The 18,795-nt window shown below is 42.9% G+C and overlaps 1 protein-coding gene across 1 annotated transcript; it reads left to right on the top strand.

Moving 5' to 3' along the window:
* Window positions 1-2,683: 2,683 nt before the first annotated feature.
* LOC126452491 (endoprotease bli-4-like) lies at window positions 2,684-18,305 on the top strand (the record flags this gene model as incomplete). Its single annotated transcript, XM_050091084.1, has 2 exons — window positions 2,684-2,843; window positions 18,133-18,305. Coding segments are annotated over 2 exons (333 nt in total), but the record flags the coding sequence as incomplete, so codon positions are not given.
* Between the last annotated feature and the right edge of the window lie 490 nt (window positions 18,306-18,795).

Raw genomic sequence — 18,795 nt, 5'->3', positions numbered from 1 at the left:
ACGAATCCTGTTCTCCCGAAGTCTTTACTCGTATTTCGTCAGCAAGGACACGTCTCCTAGTCACCAGATTGTCCTTCAGTTTCCTGGTTCCAATTCCAAAGTCTTTCAAGGAGTCTATGGTGATAAGGATGATGAGCTCGACAGCACACTTGGTCCTAATTGACGGTAGCTGCGCCGGCCGGTGTGGCCGTGCGGTTAAAGGCGCTTCAGTCTGGAACCGCGTGACCGCTACGGTCGCAGGTTCGAATCCTGCTTCGGGCATGGATGTGTGTGATGTCCTTAGGTTAGTTAGGTTTAATTAGTTCTAAGTTCTAGGCGACTGATGACCTCAGCAGTTGAGTCGCATAGTGCTCAGAGCCATTTGAACCATTTTGACGGTAGCTGCACTGCACTATTACTGGTCTATTGCCCTCGCCTCCCCCCCCCCCTTTCTCTCTCTCTCTCTCTCTCTCTCTCTCTCTCTCTCTCTCTCCTCTTCAAAAGCAAGCAAGTAATGAATGAATGAATGAATGAATGATGTAACCGGCACAACTAGGACTGTTGCATACCGTATGTATTTGTTACTGATTAACGAGTACTCCACTACACTGAAAATACGGTTTCGTTACTGCCTAAAACGTTTCGTTACCATAATGTTTCCTTCCCCGCATGCAGTTTGTGCTCCATGGGACCGGGTCAGTACTTCGGTAGTTTCCGTATTCCTCCAGTTCGTCGTCGTCAGGCGGACTCGGAGTAACGGAAGCATTTCCTGAACCTCCTGTCTTCCTTTGAAAGTTTTCGTAATTTTTCAATTTCTTATTCTCAGCGGAGCAAGTGATTAGTGACACAGAGTACCGAATACATTTTGTCACTCGCCGTGTTTTCTTTCTCGCCTGCAATTTTGCTTGCAGGGCAGAGTGGGCACAGTCCTCAATATTGACAAGCTTGCAAGTCCTTCATTTCACTCGCCACGGTTTTCGCCTTGTGGCAAATCAGTGGCTTTTTCGATAGCATACAGCATTAAAAGGAGGTTTTAGCCCCTTGCCATACGGTTTAATTCGATGAAATCCGTTCCCAAGCGAGTGAAGAAGACTGGCCAGCGTGATGCGCGAGACAATCGCAGTACAAGCCTACAAGCAGATACCCGTTACGTAGCTACGCGTATATTTCACGTGATACTTCTGTTCTGTAAGTTAACACTACCTCTTGTCCCTTTTTGACATATTTCCGTAATTCAGTATTTCAAACAATACTCCAGAACATAAATTTGTGCACACCAACAACATTTTAATGGGAATTACAATATTCATGGGAGTCTTCAGGTGTGACTTCTTCTAAAAGAATGTAATATCACGACGCCTAAACGTATATATTGTTAACAAAAAATGTAATTACAAGAAGAAATGCTGCCCTTCAACGAATTTCTAATAGAAAAACACCTACAATTTTAAAAGTTGTAGTTCTGCATGGGTTGGTAGAATCGGAAGCATTGTGGCAGATGTAACAACACTTCACACTCCGTGATTCCCACGTCGTTTCTCTTCGAACTTCGTGTTTCATGCTAACTTCGCACACCTTCGTTGTGTTTTAAGGCGTCAGATCGATTTGTTTTGGGAAATAAGTCGAAGAGGTATTTCACCTAGCTGTGGTTTTCCTCACTTTTGTGGTTCGGCAGTTGGACATTTTTAAAAATTACCTCTGTTATATATATTCGGTAATCAACATATGGTTACTTCGTCTGAACGTGTACTTATTTTTATAGCGTACGTTTTGAATAGAGCTATATCCGACACACACAAAACGTTTAGCCCAACTTGCGTTTCTACGAGTGTGACCAGGGATGTTTCAGTTTGGTCCGTTTGTTTGCACGAGTCGGACTAGAGGACGGAAAGGGGTTAACAGATTTGCGGGAAGTGCCTGGAACACAGCTACCGTACATAGCTGTGCACTGCTACTGCAGCGGTCGGTCGCCGTACGGCAGAATTGCTTGTAGTGGCATACGTGAGGCAGTGACGTGACGATTCGGTTTTTGATGTGGCAAACAGTTCAGCTCCTATAACTACGTCAGCTGTTAGTCGTAATGCCAGTATCGTCGTGGTGGTGACTGTTTATCAGTAAGTAGGAGAGAAAAAGCTGCTCAGGAAAGAAATCCCACTCAAATGACCCTTCCAGGAGCACGATCGTAGCCACAGCGGTTAGTAAAAATGTGTACATGTGTAATGACTACGCCAGTAAAAAATTGTTGTTCGCTTTCACAGCTCTACACCGCACACAGTTATGCATTTCTTGTCCTCTTATGAGGAAAGGATCAGGACACATCATCTCACTATTTCTGCTAATCCCAGTACAGTGATGTGAATGGGTCACGACTCCCGGACATTCTGTTAAAGACTATGGTTCAAATAGCTCTGAGCACTATGGGACTTAACTTCTGTGGTCCTCAGTCCCCTAGAACTTAGAACTACTTAAACCTAAGCAGGATTCGAATCTGCGACCGTAGCGATCGCGCGGTTCCACACTGTAGCGCCTAGAACCGCGCGGCCATTCCGGCCGGCTAAAGACTATGTTTGAGGTGATAAAGACACTTCTAATTTAAAGTCAACAGCTTTTTTGCAGATCCTGAGTTACCGGTATGCAAATTTTTCACAAGGAGACTATTGTACGCGTGATAACGTTGATGTAAGATTACTTTTTTCTACGACAGGACCCGCACGCCAGCACGGACATCAACGACAACGACGACGACCCGATGCCGCGCGACAACGGCGACAACAAGCACGGCACGCGGTGCGCGGGAGAGGTGGCGGCCGTCGCCTACAACAGCTACTGCGGCGTCGGCGTCGCCTACAACGCCAGCATCGGCGGTGAGTGGCTCTGTCTCTCCACCTGCCGCGCATCTCAGCTGCCGAGATACCCCACACACAGGCGGACGAGTCTGCCTACCAGGCCTGCCCCGACCCATTCGCCTGTGTGTGGGGAATGGTCTTGCGGTTGGGTCCGTCGGTTCGACCGGCGGATCTCCACCTGCTTGCCCCCACTGTTACCTGGGAGCCCACATTCCACGAGTGCAGGTAGCTAGCGTCCACCAAGGAGTCGCCAGTGACCACACGCAATCTGACGGGTCGGCGGATTATTCGCGCTGCTTCTGCAGTTTCTCTTACCAGTGCAACCAGTCAGCCTTGCTGTTCATCTTGTGCAGTTCATTACATTGCCCACTTTGCGACCGATTGTAAGATCTCGTCAAGCATTTACATATACAGACGGAAAAAAATGGTCTTTCATTAAATTATTTTGTGCTCGTACAGAATCACCTGGACAGTTCGTATTTTAAAATGTGTGCATTCGTGGATTACGAAAGATGATACAATCCAAGCTTTTACAACCACTTGTCTTAGCTGCTGGCAAATCTTCCAGGTTCTGTGTTTGTGGTCCATGAAACTACGCTATCTGATGAAAAGTATATGGACACACATTAGTCGACATTAATATGGAATGTGTCCACTCTCTGCCTCTGTGACGGCTTGAAGTCTGCTGGGGACACCTCCAGTGAAGTGTAAGAGTGTCTGTGGATGAATGACTCCACATTATTCCTCAAGAGCCGAAACGAGAAAAGACATTGATGATGGACTCTCGATGGCTGGAGCTAAATCGACGTTCTAACTCATTCCAGGTTGGGACCATGGCCTAGCCAGTCCATTTCCGTACTCTTATTGTCCAGAAACCATTCCTTCGCAGGTGGTACCAGGATTCGTTTTTGTGCTGACTCACAGTCACCTTCTGCGAACTCGTCCTCTACTGTATGCACTGTGTTCACATCCTTCTCCGTTTAGTGTTAACTTAAGTGCAATAAGCGGATAATGCCATAACCACGAAAAACGCTTCCACGCCATAACAGCACCATCTCCTTTCATTGGATTGCCGCGGGGTATAGCACAGTTAATTACTCGTTTCTAGTGATCCAATGCTCAGTGACATCACTCTTTCCACCACCTCAAGTGTCGCCTAACGTTCAGTACAGAAATGAGTGGCTTACAGGTAGTTGCTCAACCACTCTGTCCCAGTCTTTTCAACTCTCTACGCATATTCTCCCTGTTAGTTGGGCAGCTGATACTGCTTTGAAACTTAAGAGTAATTCCTTCCGGTGATAGCATGCATTTTTTACGACCACCCTCCACAATGCTCAACGGTCCCTGTAAGTCAGTAGATTAAGTTCTGCGAGGTCTTAGTTTATACCTGTAGTTTGTGCTTCGCGTTTCTGACACTGATGGATTTGTTACCAATGTGAGATCCAGTGACTAGTTTACGTTCGAAGTTTGTTGGCCGACCCATGCTGCTGTTTAAGGAGACTGTAAATGATCAAACAGTTCATCAGACTTACGTAATTTGTCGAATTGCTTGGCTGTGCGGATCGTTGTTAGACATGTTTCTCAAACGTGGACTGTCCGACGTATTCGAGAGAAATTGTGATTGATGGCTGATTGACAAGATGTCCGACGTTGTGTTGTTTCGCCCCGCATGTTTAGGGAGAAGGAGCTTTCCTCCCTGTATCGTGAGTTCCCACTACGATCAGATGAGTGTACCGATAAAAACGAAAGAGCCCTGGAAATCATCAGAACATCAGAGCAACTGCGTCTTTCCCACTATGTATAGTGTGGTAAGACGTTAAGGACAAAATCAGAATCGCACAAGATAGAAGCGGGAGTATAATAAAACAAAAATATAAAGTTCTCCGGTTCTTCCACAGATGATGATTGTTCCCACATCGTGTTCTTTTAACGAACTTTCATTACATTTTCATTTGTATATTTCTTACTTTATACCATTCCATGGACAAGGGTATTGTTTACTTGTTCGTCTTCATACGCATTGTTAAAGTCAATGCAAGAAACACTTTGTCTGCATTGGTAATCATTCTCACTAGTTTCAAAATAGTTCGTGACAACTGTTTCAAAAGTGAAGTCAAGTTTGACAGACTTCGTTGGTGATGACGGGTGCCCTTTTTTGACAAACCTGTGGACAGGAAACAGCCTGTTTGACAAACAAGTTTACAGGGACCCTTTGCTGCTTGTCTACTGACAAGTGACAACACAGTAATCCACGCCTCCTTTTATACTGGCGAGTTTTGGAAGTTTCCAAGTGATCGGCAGAGATAATCCTTGTCAGAAGTAAAACTATCAAACTGTCATCTGATAAAGGTAACACAGCCTTAGAGCTACTGTCCATGTGCACTAAGTTTCATAGCGTCTTCTTTCTGTTAAAGTTGTCTCATGCTAATATATTTCAGTGGCTTCTGTGTGCTGCTATATCGGCTACTTCCCTCGTGCAATGGGCAGTTACGATGAATTTTTCAAATAAGGAAAAACAGAATAACAATCAGTAGTAAGTAGAAAAATACAAGCACCTCCTAAACGTAATCCACTCGGAGCGAGATTCACTGCCAAGTAATCACTGTAGTGCGTAACCCTCGTAAGTAGTATCCGACCGGTATTCAGTAGACACTAGCAGTTCGACAGTAAGCGCTACGAACTTCAGCATACCCGACGAGCAACTTCGTTCTTCCGGTGCTGTGTCAAGGTTCAAACCCTAGACTGTGTGTCTCCCTTACTGATGATGGTGTTGGGTTGGCCTCACCTCTGAATGCGAATTCCTTTTGCTCATTCATTGACATTGGGATAGCCACACACACACACACACACACACACACACACACACACACACACACACACACACACAGGTGGAGGTGGTGGTGTTGGTGGTGGTGGTATCGCACGCACCGCGAAGATAAGATAAGATACGAGAAATTAGGGCTCATGCGGAAACATAGAGACATTCGTTTTTCCTTCACTCTGTTTGCGCCTGGAACAGGAAAGGAGATGACAAGTAGTGATACAGGATACCCTCCGCCACGCACCCTACGGTGGCCGCAGCGCCTGTCCTGGACTCGTGATAAAGTCGGTTGGACCCTACACGACTTGAAAAATGTGACCTGGTCGGATGAGGCCCGATTTCATTTGGTAACAGCTGACGGCAGGGTTCGAGAATGGCGCAGACCCCACGAAGCCATGGACCCAGATTGTGAGGGCACTGTGCCAGACACCAAGAAGCCGTGCAGCGAGATTGTCAAGGCACTGTGCAAGCTCATGGTGGCTCCGTAATGGAATGGGCTGTGTTTACATGGAATGGACTGCGTCCTGGTTATGTTCACCTACGTGGAGACCATTTGCAGTTATTCATGGGCTTACTGTTCCCAAATAACGATGAAATTTTTATGAATGACAGTGCGCCATGTCACCGGGCCACATATGTTCGCGATTGGTTTGAGGAACATTCTGGACAATTCGAGCGGATGATTTGGCCACCCAGATAGCCCGACATGAATCCAATCGAACATTTATGGGAAAAATTGAGAAGTCATGTTGTGTACAAATCCTGCATCACCGACACTTCCGCAGTTCTGGACGGCTATACAGGCAGCATGGTGCAACATTTCTGAAGAGGACTTCCGACGACTTAGTGGGTCCGTGCCACGTCTAGCCGCTGCGCTCCGCCGGGCGAAAGGAGCTCCGACACGATATTACGAGGTATTCCATGACTTCTGTCACCTCAGTGAATATTACTCTGTTGGAGTGGTTGCCAACAGATCCGAATAGCATATGGTGCGTAATCGAAGCGCAATCTGTTCCAATGTGCAGATTTTCGGACTCTGTGACTGTCGATTTTTCAGTTTTGAAGGCTGTAACGTGGTCTGAAACGTCCGAAAGGTCGGCTGGATCATTTCCAGTCAGTGTAGCTCTTCAAGGAGGATATACTTAAGGCGAAATTCGATGTGCGATTTTGGAAACGTTGAAGGCGGCTAGTTTGTTCGCAAGTTGCAACACCTAGACTTTCAACGGTAATTAAGGCCATAGAAGCACGGTCGTTTCCGAATGTACTTCTGACAAAAAAGCGATTCTTGTAGCTGGAGCAAAAGGTTTTTGTTAATCACGCCTTTTGCGTTCCTGTGGATTAATTACCATTGACACTTTATCATTCCCTAGAACATATTTCTATATATCTTAAGCAATTTTCGAAGATTTAGCATTGAAAATTTTCTCCACCTGTTTCACCCTCTTTGAGGATGAATTTCTAAAAAACAGTGAAACACGTAATTTTTTTATTTCTAACTGAGAAGCCAAACACCAATTTTTTAAGGATTTAGCTTTAAAAATGTTTTCACAGTGAAATATTTTCGTAAAAAATTTCACTCCTTTAGTGCTTGATTTTCCAAAAACTTTGAGATGCGTGTTTTTCAATTTCCAACAGAGAAGTCAATTCAAATTTTCACGGAGTTAGCTTTAAAATTGCTTTCATAATGAAATATTTCCATAAAACATTTCACCCCATATTTTACCCCTTAAGGGATCGAATTTCCAAAAAGACTGAAAAATTTAATTTTTTTTGTTTGTAACCCAGAAGTCAAATTCCAATTCTCATAGACGTCATTTTAAAAATAATTAGTTCTTTAATAACGATTTATTTTTACAAAAATTTTCATCCCCCTATTCTAAATCCGTAGGGGTGGAATTCAGAAAAATTCCTTCTCCGGTGCAACACCTCAAAATTTCAAGTTCCTGTCCGTAGCGGTTTGGGCTGGGTGATGATGAGTCAGTCAGACAGAACGCTGCCTTTTATATGTACTGGGTGAAGGAAAAATTCATGTACTCCGACTTAGCAGCGCAATTCCTCACGTACTGGCAATACAAAAATGTCTGTCACAGAATTTCGCCCTGCGCATATTTCTGGCATTGAATGGTCGTCAAGGAGGAGGAGGAGGAGGAGGAGGAGGAGGAGGAGGAGGAGATTAGTGTTTAACGTCCCGTCGACAACGAGGTCATTAGAGACGGAGCGCAAGCTCGGGTGAGGGAAGGAAGGGGAAGGAAATCGGCCGTGCCCTTTCAAAGGAACCATCCCGGCATTTGCCTGAAGCGATTTAGGGAAATCACGGAAAACCTAAATCAGGATGGCCGGAGACGGAATTGAACCGTCGTCCTCCCGAATGCGAGTCCAGTGTGCTAACCACTGCGCCACCTCGCTCGGTGGTCGTCAAGGAGTGGTTGTCTGGTAACACAGTGATTTCATGTACGGTAACTACCTCTGTCAGCGCATAAAACAGTGCTGTGCACTTGCTGCAATGGATAGCGTTTTGGTTATCAAGCAGGAGCTCTAGGGCTCGATTCTGGGCCGATTTGGTTTTGTTTGCTAAGGTAATCTGCGTGGTACGGTATCTGGCGTGTTTTAATCGTCATACTGAGAAGATCAGTTTGGATTCCGTAGAAATGTTGGAACACGCGAGGCAATACTAACCTTACGACTTATCTTAGAAGAAAGATTAAGAAAAGGCAAACCTACGTTTCTAGCATTTGTAGACTTGGAGAAAGCTTTTGACAACGTTAACTGGAATACTTTCTTTCAAATTCTGAAGGTGGCAGGGGTAAAATACAGGGAGCGAAAGGCTATTTACAATTCGTACAGAAACCAGATGGCAGTTATAAGAGTCGAGGGGCATGAAAGGGAAGCAGTGGTTGGGAAAGGAGTGAGACAGGGTTGTAGCCTCTCCTCGATGTTATTCAATCTGTATATTGAGCAAGCAGTAAAAGAAACAAAAGAAAAAGTCGGAGTAGGTATTAAAATTCATGGAGAAGTAGTAAAAACTTTGAGGTTCGCCGATGACATTGTAATTCTGTCAGAGACAGCAAAGGACTTGGAAGAGCAGTTGAACGGAATGGACAGTGTCTTGAAAGGAGGATATAAGATGAACATCAACAAAAGGAAAACGAGGATAATGGAATGTAGTCAAATTAAATCGGGTGATGCTGAGGGGATTAGATTAGGAAATGAGACACTTAAAGTAGTAAAGGAGTTTTGCTATTTGGGGAGTAAAATAACTGATGATGGTCGAAGTAGAGAGGATATAAAATGTAGACTGGCAATGGCAAGGAAATCGTTTCTGAAGAAGAGAAATTTGTTAACATCGAGTATAGATTTAAGTGTCAGGAAGTCGTTTCTGAAGGTATTTGTATGGAGTGTAGCCATGTATGGAAGTGAAACATGGACGATAACCAGTTTGGACAAGAAGAGAATATAAGCTTTCGAAATGTGGTGCTACAGAAGAATGCTGAAGATAAGGTGGGTCGATCACGTAACTAATGAGGAGGTATTGAATAGGATTGGGGAGAAGAGAAGTTTGTGGCACAACTTGACTAGAAGAAGGGATCGGTTGTTAGGACATGTTTTGAGGCATCAAGGGATCACAAATTTAGCATTGGAGGGCAGCGTGGAGGGTAAAAATCATAGAGGGAGACTAAGAGATCAATACACTAAGCAGATTCAGAAGGATGTAAGTTGCAGTAGGTACTGGGAGATGAAGAAGCTTGCACAGGACAGAGCAGCATGGAGAGCTGCATCAAACCAGTCTCAGGACTGAAGACCACAACAACAACAACTGAGAATACTGTGGGTCTTCTGCAAAACATTTGCAGTTACGTACTAAGAACACAGAAATGGAAGTACAATAGTTTCTACTAATCAGCTTTTAAAGAAGCCGTTTGCACGTTGTGGACGCGAATTGTACCGCGCCACAGCATCTTCTAGATTCCAAACATGTTTTCTGTGTAACCTCGCCCAAGGGACCGATCGAAATCATTTGCAAACCACGTTGCTAGCCCTACTGGTGATACCAGGTCGTAACGGAATGTAATGGTCCTGAACTTGGCAAGAATAATAGTTGCTACTAATCGATGGGGCCATTGGGGTGGGAGACACAGAAAAGCGGGTTTGGAATCTAGTAGATGCAGTGGCGCGAAACAGTTCGCGTCCGTGACGTGCAAAAGGTTTTTTAAAAGATGACTTATGAAAACGATTGTACTACCATTTCTGTGTTTGTAGTATGTAACTGCAAATGTTTTGTAGAATATCCACTGCAGTCGCTGTATGGCGATTAAGACACCTGCTACCGTACCATTCAGAGTACTTGTAGCAAATGAAAACAATAACCCTCGACCCAGAATCGAACCCTCGACTTCCTGCATGTTAACGCAAAATCCATTCCACCAACAGAACAGCACTACTGCTATGTCTTGACACAGATAGTTACTGTACACGGGATTACTGTGTTGCCAGATTGCCAGTCTTTAACGTCCATTCACTACCCGAAATAAACACTGGACGAAATTTTATGAGAGACATTTTTGTATTGCTAGTATATGAAGAATTGCGTTGCGAAGTCAGAGAGCGCGAATTTTTCTACATCCTGTACATAGATACCATCAGCATTGCACTACCTTCAGTAAGGGGCTATATGGAGTGGCATGATCTTCTTTTCGTAGTCGCCCTAGTACCAAATACGTGATCATGTTAGTAACATGCTGATGATCATCTAGCGACGAGGATGAAAAGTTTGTTTATTCCTTCGCTTGCACGAGGTGCTAGTCATAAAAATACACTCTGGTGAAAACATGCGGCACACCGGATTATTTTCTGTAACAGAAAGGTAAGGTAGATTAGCTCTGGATGTCACTACGGGTTGCTGAAATCTGATTGCGTGTGTTGCTGTTGACAAATACTCTGTTGTTCTGGGGTGGTCTTCGGCTCTGTAATTAATTATTAGCCGACGGACCGACGGTCTTCTCTCTCCCCGCCTCCCATTTCGTCTCTCTCTCTCTCTCTCTCTCTCTCTCTCTCCCGCGCTTGGGCGCGCGCGCGCACACACACACACACACACACACACACACACACACGTGGTGGGTTGTTTGGCGTCCTGACCGTGCAGCGGAAGCTTGGCTGCTGCAAGTGTTTCGTGCTCTGTCCTGGCCTTCCCTCCCCGCCGCCGTTCTTTGTTTCCGCGAGATTACGCGACGTACCAATTACTGCCGGCGTTGATTTATGGCGACGGAAATAATTAGTTCCCCGGTTATCTTCATTTTGCCGGCCACGGCAGCGGGCCACTTAGTTTCGACGATATTTCCCCCGTTGGCATCTTACAGCGCGTGGTCAGAATATCCTGTTGCAGAGTTATAGATTTATAACGGGGAATAAGAAGGCAGGGGGGAAAATATTGCGAAGTATGCTCCTACAAGAGAAACATACATACGGTGATCAGGACCGTAATTAACGTAAAAAAAAGAAAACCAACAATATGGCGCATATGTTGTCACCAACAGTGTTACTGTCTCAGTAGCTGGAAGCAGCTAATTTCATATTTATTTGTGTATTTACTTACGTACTTACTTGCTGTGTACGGTTTTAGTCTTCTTTGCGTTAAGCAGATCGGCAGATTAATTTGATTTATGATTTTCATACAAAAGCAACCTATTTAATACTGTTTACGGAATATGTAATTTATCCCTCCCCTCGTAATCCATCCCACCTTGAAGGCAGAAACTGCCTTTGTTGTAACTTTCCATTTTATAATTTCGTTAGGAATTTAAAATAGACAAAACAGAATCTAAAAAACTGATTTGTACTCGAGCGTTTTTTAATTTTTTTATTTATTTTTTCGGAGAAACAAGTCCACCGAACAGTCCTGCTACCCGTGCTTGCCTGTCCCAAGGTCCGAAGGAACATTGCATGGAATTATACCGACACTCTAAAATACAGACACTGCCCTACTGTGTTTCATGCCAAAACATGGCAATCTGACGAGCAAAAACAATGTCTCTCCCTGTACGGCAATCAAACGATTTGTATGCGAGCACTATAGGACGTAGACAGTAGCATATGGAAGTTTGGCTCTGGCCGTGAGTCGCGCACGGATAGCTAAATCTGTTTAAGGTGAATGCTCACGTAAAGGAGAAATGAGAGTCCCGGTCCGGCACAAATTTTCATATGTTAGTAGTAAATCGTAGAGCCGGTGTACAATCGTAATCGCCGTTTGCAAATACGTTTCATAGTTTAATAGGGCTGTCAATCGTCAGCAGAGCCCACGGTTCTTCCATCGTTTTCACAAATTATGTTCCGGGAGGTGGGGGGGGGGGGGGGGGGGCATCCACAACACACTACCACTAAAATTGCCAGATCCAATAAGTAACACGCCGCCCCGTGAAGATGCTGGCTAAAGGTCAGGGGAAAAAAAGAAAATTTCATACTAAGGTACTTCGCATTCCTTTCAAATTTTAATTTCTTTCCATCTGATCAGTTATGAAAATAGAGATGTTATTTTACTAAAAAATGATTTAGTTTTTGTTGAATAACATTTGCATTTGTTAATAAAAATGGAATTCAATTAAATAAAGTTGATATCAACAAGAATCGACCCAACAACTTTACAAATTTTAGACTTCCACACTAAGCATTCGGCTACGGTGGACTTCGTTAATTAGCTAAAAATGTTCTTTACTTAACAGAGGAAGGAAATCTTACAATTTTCAACATACTTACCTGTGCAAGAAATTCTAATAGTCTGGATCACAATAAAAAAAATAAAACTGCAATTTGCTGATCTGTCTCTCCCTCTCCCCTCCCTCTTCTCTCCTCCCCCCCCCCCCCCCCCTCAAATCCTTTAAATATCAAGAATATCGAAGAGGGAGTTTCCATCAGTCCTTAATGTCTCCTTGTTAAGTAATAGCGGATCAGTAGATTGTTTCATTGTTGGACTTCGCTGTACAGAAACTAGGTGGGAACAATAAGATGAAGACTAGCGGTGTCGTCCAAGAGAATCCGTCGAGACCTCAGCGCTGAGACTACCTGGTGCGGATGTGGGCTTTCACGCGTGGACCACGAGAAGTCCCAGGGGCAACCGTCGCCGCCGGCCGATATTGGAAAATTTCTTTTCCAAGAATTTGCAAACAAAATATGGCTGCTCCTGCATAAGGTACGCTCGACAGGGAACCAATAACTGGGCACACGGCCTGCGCTGCCGAAGAGATGCGCGCAGTTTCAATAAGGGAGTCTCAGCTGCAAGGGGACAGGACGCAAATCTCATTACGAAATTCTTACAGCCCCGCCGTCACTTTTAACAGAGTTTGGAAGCGTCTTGCTCCGAAGACGGCTGGACACGAGCACATCGGCCGTAACGTTGCCATGTAACTCCAGATGCTGCTATGTGTGTTTCTAAGTTCACTGGTCTCCAACTTACATTTTGCGTCGCGTTGTACTTAATTTTATGATACTTATTGTCTGCTACTACATTCCAACTTTTGTCATGAAACACTTCAGCTTAAATAAATTCAAAGGAGGAATTCCTTTCTCGCAGAAGTAAAAAGGGCATTATCAGTAGGTGTGTCAATAGCATCTCAGTGGTCGTAGTTGTCATAGATGATGATAGAGGGAAGCATATCGCGGGGGGAGAAAGGGGTATGGAAAAGTGGACGAGAAGAACCTGTATATAAAGGCATAAGTAACCATTGATCCAACTTGCTGACAAGAATAATGTGCAAAAGAATGGAAAAGAAGATGTAGTAGCTGTTGCATGAAGATCAGTATGGCTTTAGGAAAGGTAAAGGCGAATAGAGGGGCACACCTGAAGTTGTGCTTAGTAATGGAAGCAAGATTTAAGAAAAATCAAGTTACGGTTCATACGATTTGTCGACCTATAACACGTGTGCCACACTAAAATTGTGCAACATGCTCGAAATTCTTGGAAAAATGGGTTTAAGCTGTAGGGAAACAAGAGTAATGTAAGAGGACGTGCTGAGAAGTAATGCCGCCGAATATTTCAGATGAAAACTCTTACAGCCTGTTAAATAAAGCAAACGTTTTTTAATATTCCACAACTTCATTCTGTATGACCATACATCGTCTGCCCTCTGCCGCTAGAATGCTACGAATTCTGGCGTGTAACATAGCAGCGTGTAACGTAACTACGAGGGTTGAATGAAAAGTAATGCCTACACCTTCGTTAATTGGGTTGGGATGGGAATGTTTTAATAAATCAAAAGCAGAAATAATCCTTAGAATCTGATCTTTAATTACCATTATTCACTTTTCCACATAATCACCAGCCAATTGGATACATTTCTGCCAACGATGAACAAGTTTTCTGAAGCTGTCACGGAAGAAGCCGACAACCTGTGTCTGCAACCACAATCTCACAGTTCTCTTAACGTCTTAATCAGGACCATAATGATGTTCGTGCAGATCGTCTTTCATTATCGGGAACAGATGCAGCTCAGACGGTGCTAATTCTGGACTGTATGGAGGATGCCGTACGGTGGTGAGATTCAGTCTCTGAAGCTCTGCCGTGGTTGCATGTGAAGTGTGTGGTTTGGCATAGTCATGCTGCAGGAAAACAGTTCCCTTTTCCTTTCGGACCCTTTTTAACCGTCGTTTCAGAGTTTGCAGTGTTGTGATGCAAGGCTCTGAGTTTGTTGCTCCATGCTCAAGGAAATCAACATGGATTACACCATCTGCGTCGAGAACACTGTGGGCTTCGTCTTGAATTTCTTTTTCTGGGGGCGAGTCTTTGTGCTGATATTCCATTGACTAACGTTTCGTCTCCGGGTCGTAATGGTATACCTACGTTTCGTCTCCTGTCACAGTTGAATGGAGAAAGGCGTCACCTTCATTCTCATATGGTAATGCTAGAGGAGTTACTGGCAAATTTCAAGTCTGTGCAGTTTCATTTCAGGAGTCAGCATCCTGGATACCAATAGTGCTCAAATCTTCCTGCAGCCAAGCACAGCAATAATGTGACACACACTTTCTTGTGAAATGCCGATTGTGTTTACAATTTCTCTCTGAGTGATACGACGATCGTACTGAATCAATCTGTCACCATGTTGCTTCTGAAACTCGGTGGTTTCTATCACAGGACGCCCAACTCTTTACCACGCAGGTCAGATCTTCCCACCTCAACATCTGTAAACATACTTGCCCAACGACGCACAGTACTCGCATCAGCACAATCACCATAAACTGCTTTCATTCTGTGATGATGTGTCTACTTTGGGCTGACACTATCTGCTGTCAAGAATACAGTGACTGCACGCTGCTTTAATCGGATTGACTGACCATCTGCGCAGGGTTCCATACTTTACACTGTAGAAACACAACCATTTAAACCGTTCAGTGCTAAGGCTTCCCACCAACTGGAGCTGTAGAGAAGAGGCTACGGAACAAGCCAGTACCTGCCACTTACCAGTGCTGCCAACTGTTGAAGAGTTACGGAGGTGGAGGCATTACTTTACAGTCAACCCTCGTATTTTGGTGCTTGAGGAACAGTGTGCTTGAAATTCGAATAGTTCGTGCTTGCATGGAGCATCCTCTCCTTCAGTCTGGCAATGCCAGACCCCACACGAGCGCTGTGACCCCTGCAATAATCCGAAGGCTTGGGTTCACTGTCACCTATCATCCTCCATACAATTGCGACTGAGTGCCATCTGATTTTCGTCTGTTTTCAGAACTTAAAGACCACCTTCTACAACTTCGCTTGATGAAGCATTGCAAGCAGAGGTGAAGCTGTCTCATCGTCAACAAAGTCAAACATTCTGCAGTGACAATATGAACAAACTGGTCTCTGGTTGACAGAAATGTGTTAGTTGCCCGGATGACTATGTTAAGAAATAAATATGTAGACAAGAAGAAAAAGGTTATAGAATATTAACAGCGTTTGTTTTATTTCAAATGCTTTTAGAGTTTGCACATAAAAAAATTTGGAGGCGTTACTTCTCAGCACGCCCTTGTACAATATGTACAAGAATAAAGAATGGAATACCTAGTAGAGTATATATGTAGATGGGGAAGATGCAGATGGGGAAGATGCAGATGGGGTGCTATAGTAGGACACTGAAAATCAGGCAGACTGATCCGGTAAGAAATGAGGTGGTTCTCCGCAACATTGAGGAGGAGAGGAACATGGGGCAAACACTGACGAGGAGGGGATACAGAATGACAGGACATGGGTTAAGACATTGGGGGGAAAACTTTCACGCTACTAGTGGGAGCTGTAGAGGGTAAAAACAGTATGAGAAAGCAGAGATCGGAAAATATCCAACAAATAATGGAGGACATTGGTTGCAAGTGCCGCTTTGATGAATAGGTTGATACAGATCACATAAAACCAGTCATAAAACTGATTACCACATAAAAGCCACTAATGACTGGACAACTCTCGTAGCTGAAAATATAGTGAACATGGAAGTAAAATATTGGATTTAAAGTTTAGTTATATTATTTCCAGTTTGCCTTTTTAATTTCGTGAATTTCATGCAGTTAATAAATGCTTCCATAAATACAGCAAATATTTTTCACTATTTTGCCTGCTTGCATGAATCTTCATTCTGTTGAAATATTCTTGTAGCTTGAGAATTTCATAAAGTTTCTGAGTGGGTTTTTATTTTTGGTGTGCACTTTGTAGTGTGGACAGTGAAAAAACATTTGGAGAAAAGTCATGAACTACCTGAAATTTCTCTTTTCAGTCACAGTATGACCTCTCTTCAGTTGCTCTAATTTGACTGTAAAGTTTGTGTCACTCAAGGGTAACACAATTTTGATTTGTTGATTAAACCAGTTTTGAATTTTCAATCATTATTGATAGGCCATAATGTTTCTTGGCAGATGGCTCTTCCTGAATGTGGTAGGAGTGAACAACTGAACATACACTTATGGTTGTTACTAGAGATTAGCACACAAAAGCTTCATGGCTAATGGTGGCATCAAAGCTTACTAGAAGACAACATTTTGCACGGCTCTTACTTAAAGAGTTAAATAGAAGTATGTACAGGCTGTTGTTGAAGGCTATATGTTAACATGTTTAGATTGATGAAGTGTCAGTACCTGAGACTTGAGATTGTGCAGTGTTAGACAGATTCACTGTATCAAAAGATGAGTATACATGTCATTGTAGACATGTCAGAGGTGTTGAGATTTTCATGATATAATTTGCCTTGTGGCTCCCCTAGTGCTTACAATTAAAAAGTTAAAGCAAATGAAAAGAGACTGTTCTTAGTAGACAACAGCATTATGACATGGTTATCTGGAATTAATTTTGTAAGAAGTCTCAACTTGAAAGACATCTTTGTGTGTGTTTGAACTGGACAGTGGAAATAACAGTTCCTTCTTCTTCTTCTTTTTTTCTGTGACTAGTTCAGTCTTCCAGAGGGTTGACAACTCCTGTAATTTTTTTTACCAGTTATATGCTTTGATTATGGTAGTTTCCTTGTCTTTTGTCTCTCTTAAACACATTCAAAAAATAAAGATATTTAGAGCTCTAGGTGCAGTTCTGGCAACACTCCTGGTGGAAACGTGACTGAAAAATGAAATTTTTAATATGCAAAATTTTTGACCATGAGAAGTTATGACTAAAATAAAAACTGTGGAATGTAGTTATTCAAAATAATTAAACCTAAATCTTTAACTTTGAAAATGATTTTACAATAATTCAAATTGTTTGTGTTGTCTAGAATATCATAGTGGTTGAACTAGAAACATGAAAACATGTAAATGCTGTGTGTTACCAAATCTTGATCCCTTATATGCTAAAGTATGTTTTAGTACTTTGAGTCATTAATTATAAAAATTAGAAAGTCAAACTTCACCATGAAAATATTCTGAAGTTGTAACTGGAGTATTGAAAATAACAGATTTTCTGTTTCCATAAATAGGGAGGTGCCATGGTTCTTTCCTTACTGTCATGGTGTGACCAGTACCATTCCCCCTTAGTAAAAAGAAAAATATTTTCATTTATAAGTTAAAGCCATAACACAAATACTAACCTGAAAGTTCTCACAGTTGGACGGTGGTGAATGTTCTCAACTCCTACACAGAATTTTGTAAAATGGATGACACTAAACAGATTTATTTCCTTCCTTCTTTTTAAAAAACAGTTGGTATTTCACCACAGAACAAGAAAACTTTATTATGAACACCTTAAGTCGTCCTTAGAAGTTGGGGTAAATTGAGGCATTTACCTGGAAACTGACATTGATGATACTGCATCAACAAGCTCAGACTCCCATTTGCACCAAGAAACATATTTCAACTTTTGCTTTACCTTATGTAAATCATTATGATAATTTATCATGGACTTTTCCACTAGTGTAAAAGTTAAGTGTCTTTCATTAATTGCAGTTCATCTCTTCATAGTTCCCAAGTGACACAGGAGATTTGTGCAAAATGCTTTTGCATCTACATGCTTATCAGGAGGTGTAATATTATAATGATAAAACTATATGCTTGCAGGTGTACGTATGTTGGATGGAACGGTGAATGACGCAGTGGAGGCTCGGGCTTTGGGTTTGAACCCTGACCATGTGGATGTGTACAGTGCCTCATGGGGTCCAGAGGATGATGGCAAGACAGTGGACGGCCCGGGACCACTTGCTAGGAGGGCTTTCATCTATGGTGTGACCAGTGTGAGTAACCACTAAATGCAACCTTGAAGATTTTGTGATCATGGTTATTTAGCTGTACAGGAACTACATTAACATTCAGAAAACTTTATTACTTTCATTTTGTAATACTAAAAGAAATCTTAAGAGATGCAACAACAGCTATAGAGCTATAACAACCATGGACATACACTTCCAACAATACTGTGTATTAATAAGAATTAATTGCCACCAAACAGGTCTGTAAGCAGTGTGCCCACTTCCCAGCACCTCATGTTCCATATTTGTCACCAGTGCAGACAGTTTTCTAATTACAGGCATCATCATCTGTGAAAAGGAAGTGTGAGTCCACAGCAAAACACTGAATGTATTTTACTTTTATGTGGTGTGATACTTTCATGCCATGGATTACCCTACTGAAGAGGTATGCACAGATATTTCCTTTTCCATCACTATATTTGCTCATGTTATGACTAAGCATCTACTGTGAGTTATTCATTCCACCATTTTCTCA

Source organism: Schistocerca serialis, unplaced genomic scaffold (assembly GCF_023864345.2).
Source record: "Schistocerca serialis cubense isolate TAMUIC-IGC-003099 unplaced genomic scaffold, iqSchSeri2.2 HiC_scaffold_889, whole genome shotgun sequence".
NCBI classification, from domain to species: domain Eukaryota; kingdom Metazoa; phylum Arthropoda; class Insecta; order Orthoptera; family Acrididae; genus Schistocerca; species Schistocerca serialis.
Note: the sequence above shows the minus strand (reverse complement) of the source record. Positions and strands in the feature narration are given on the sequence as shown.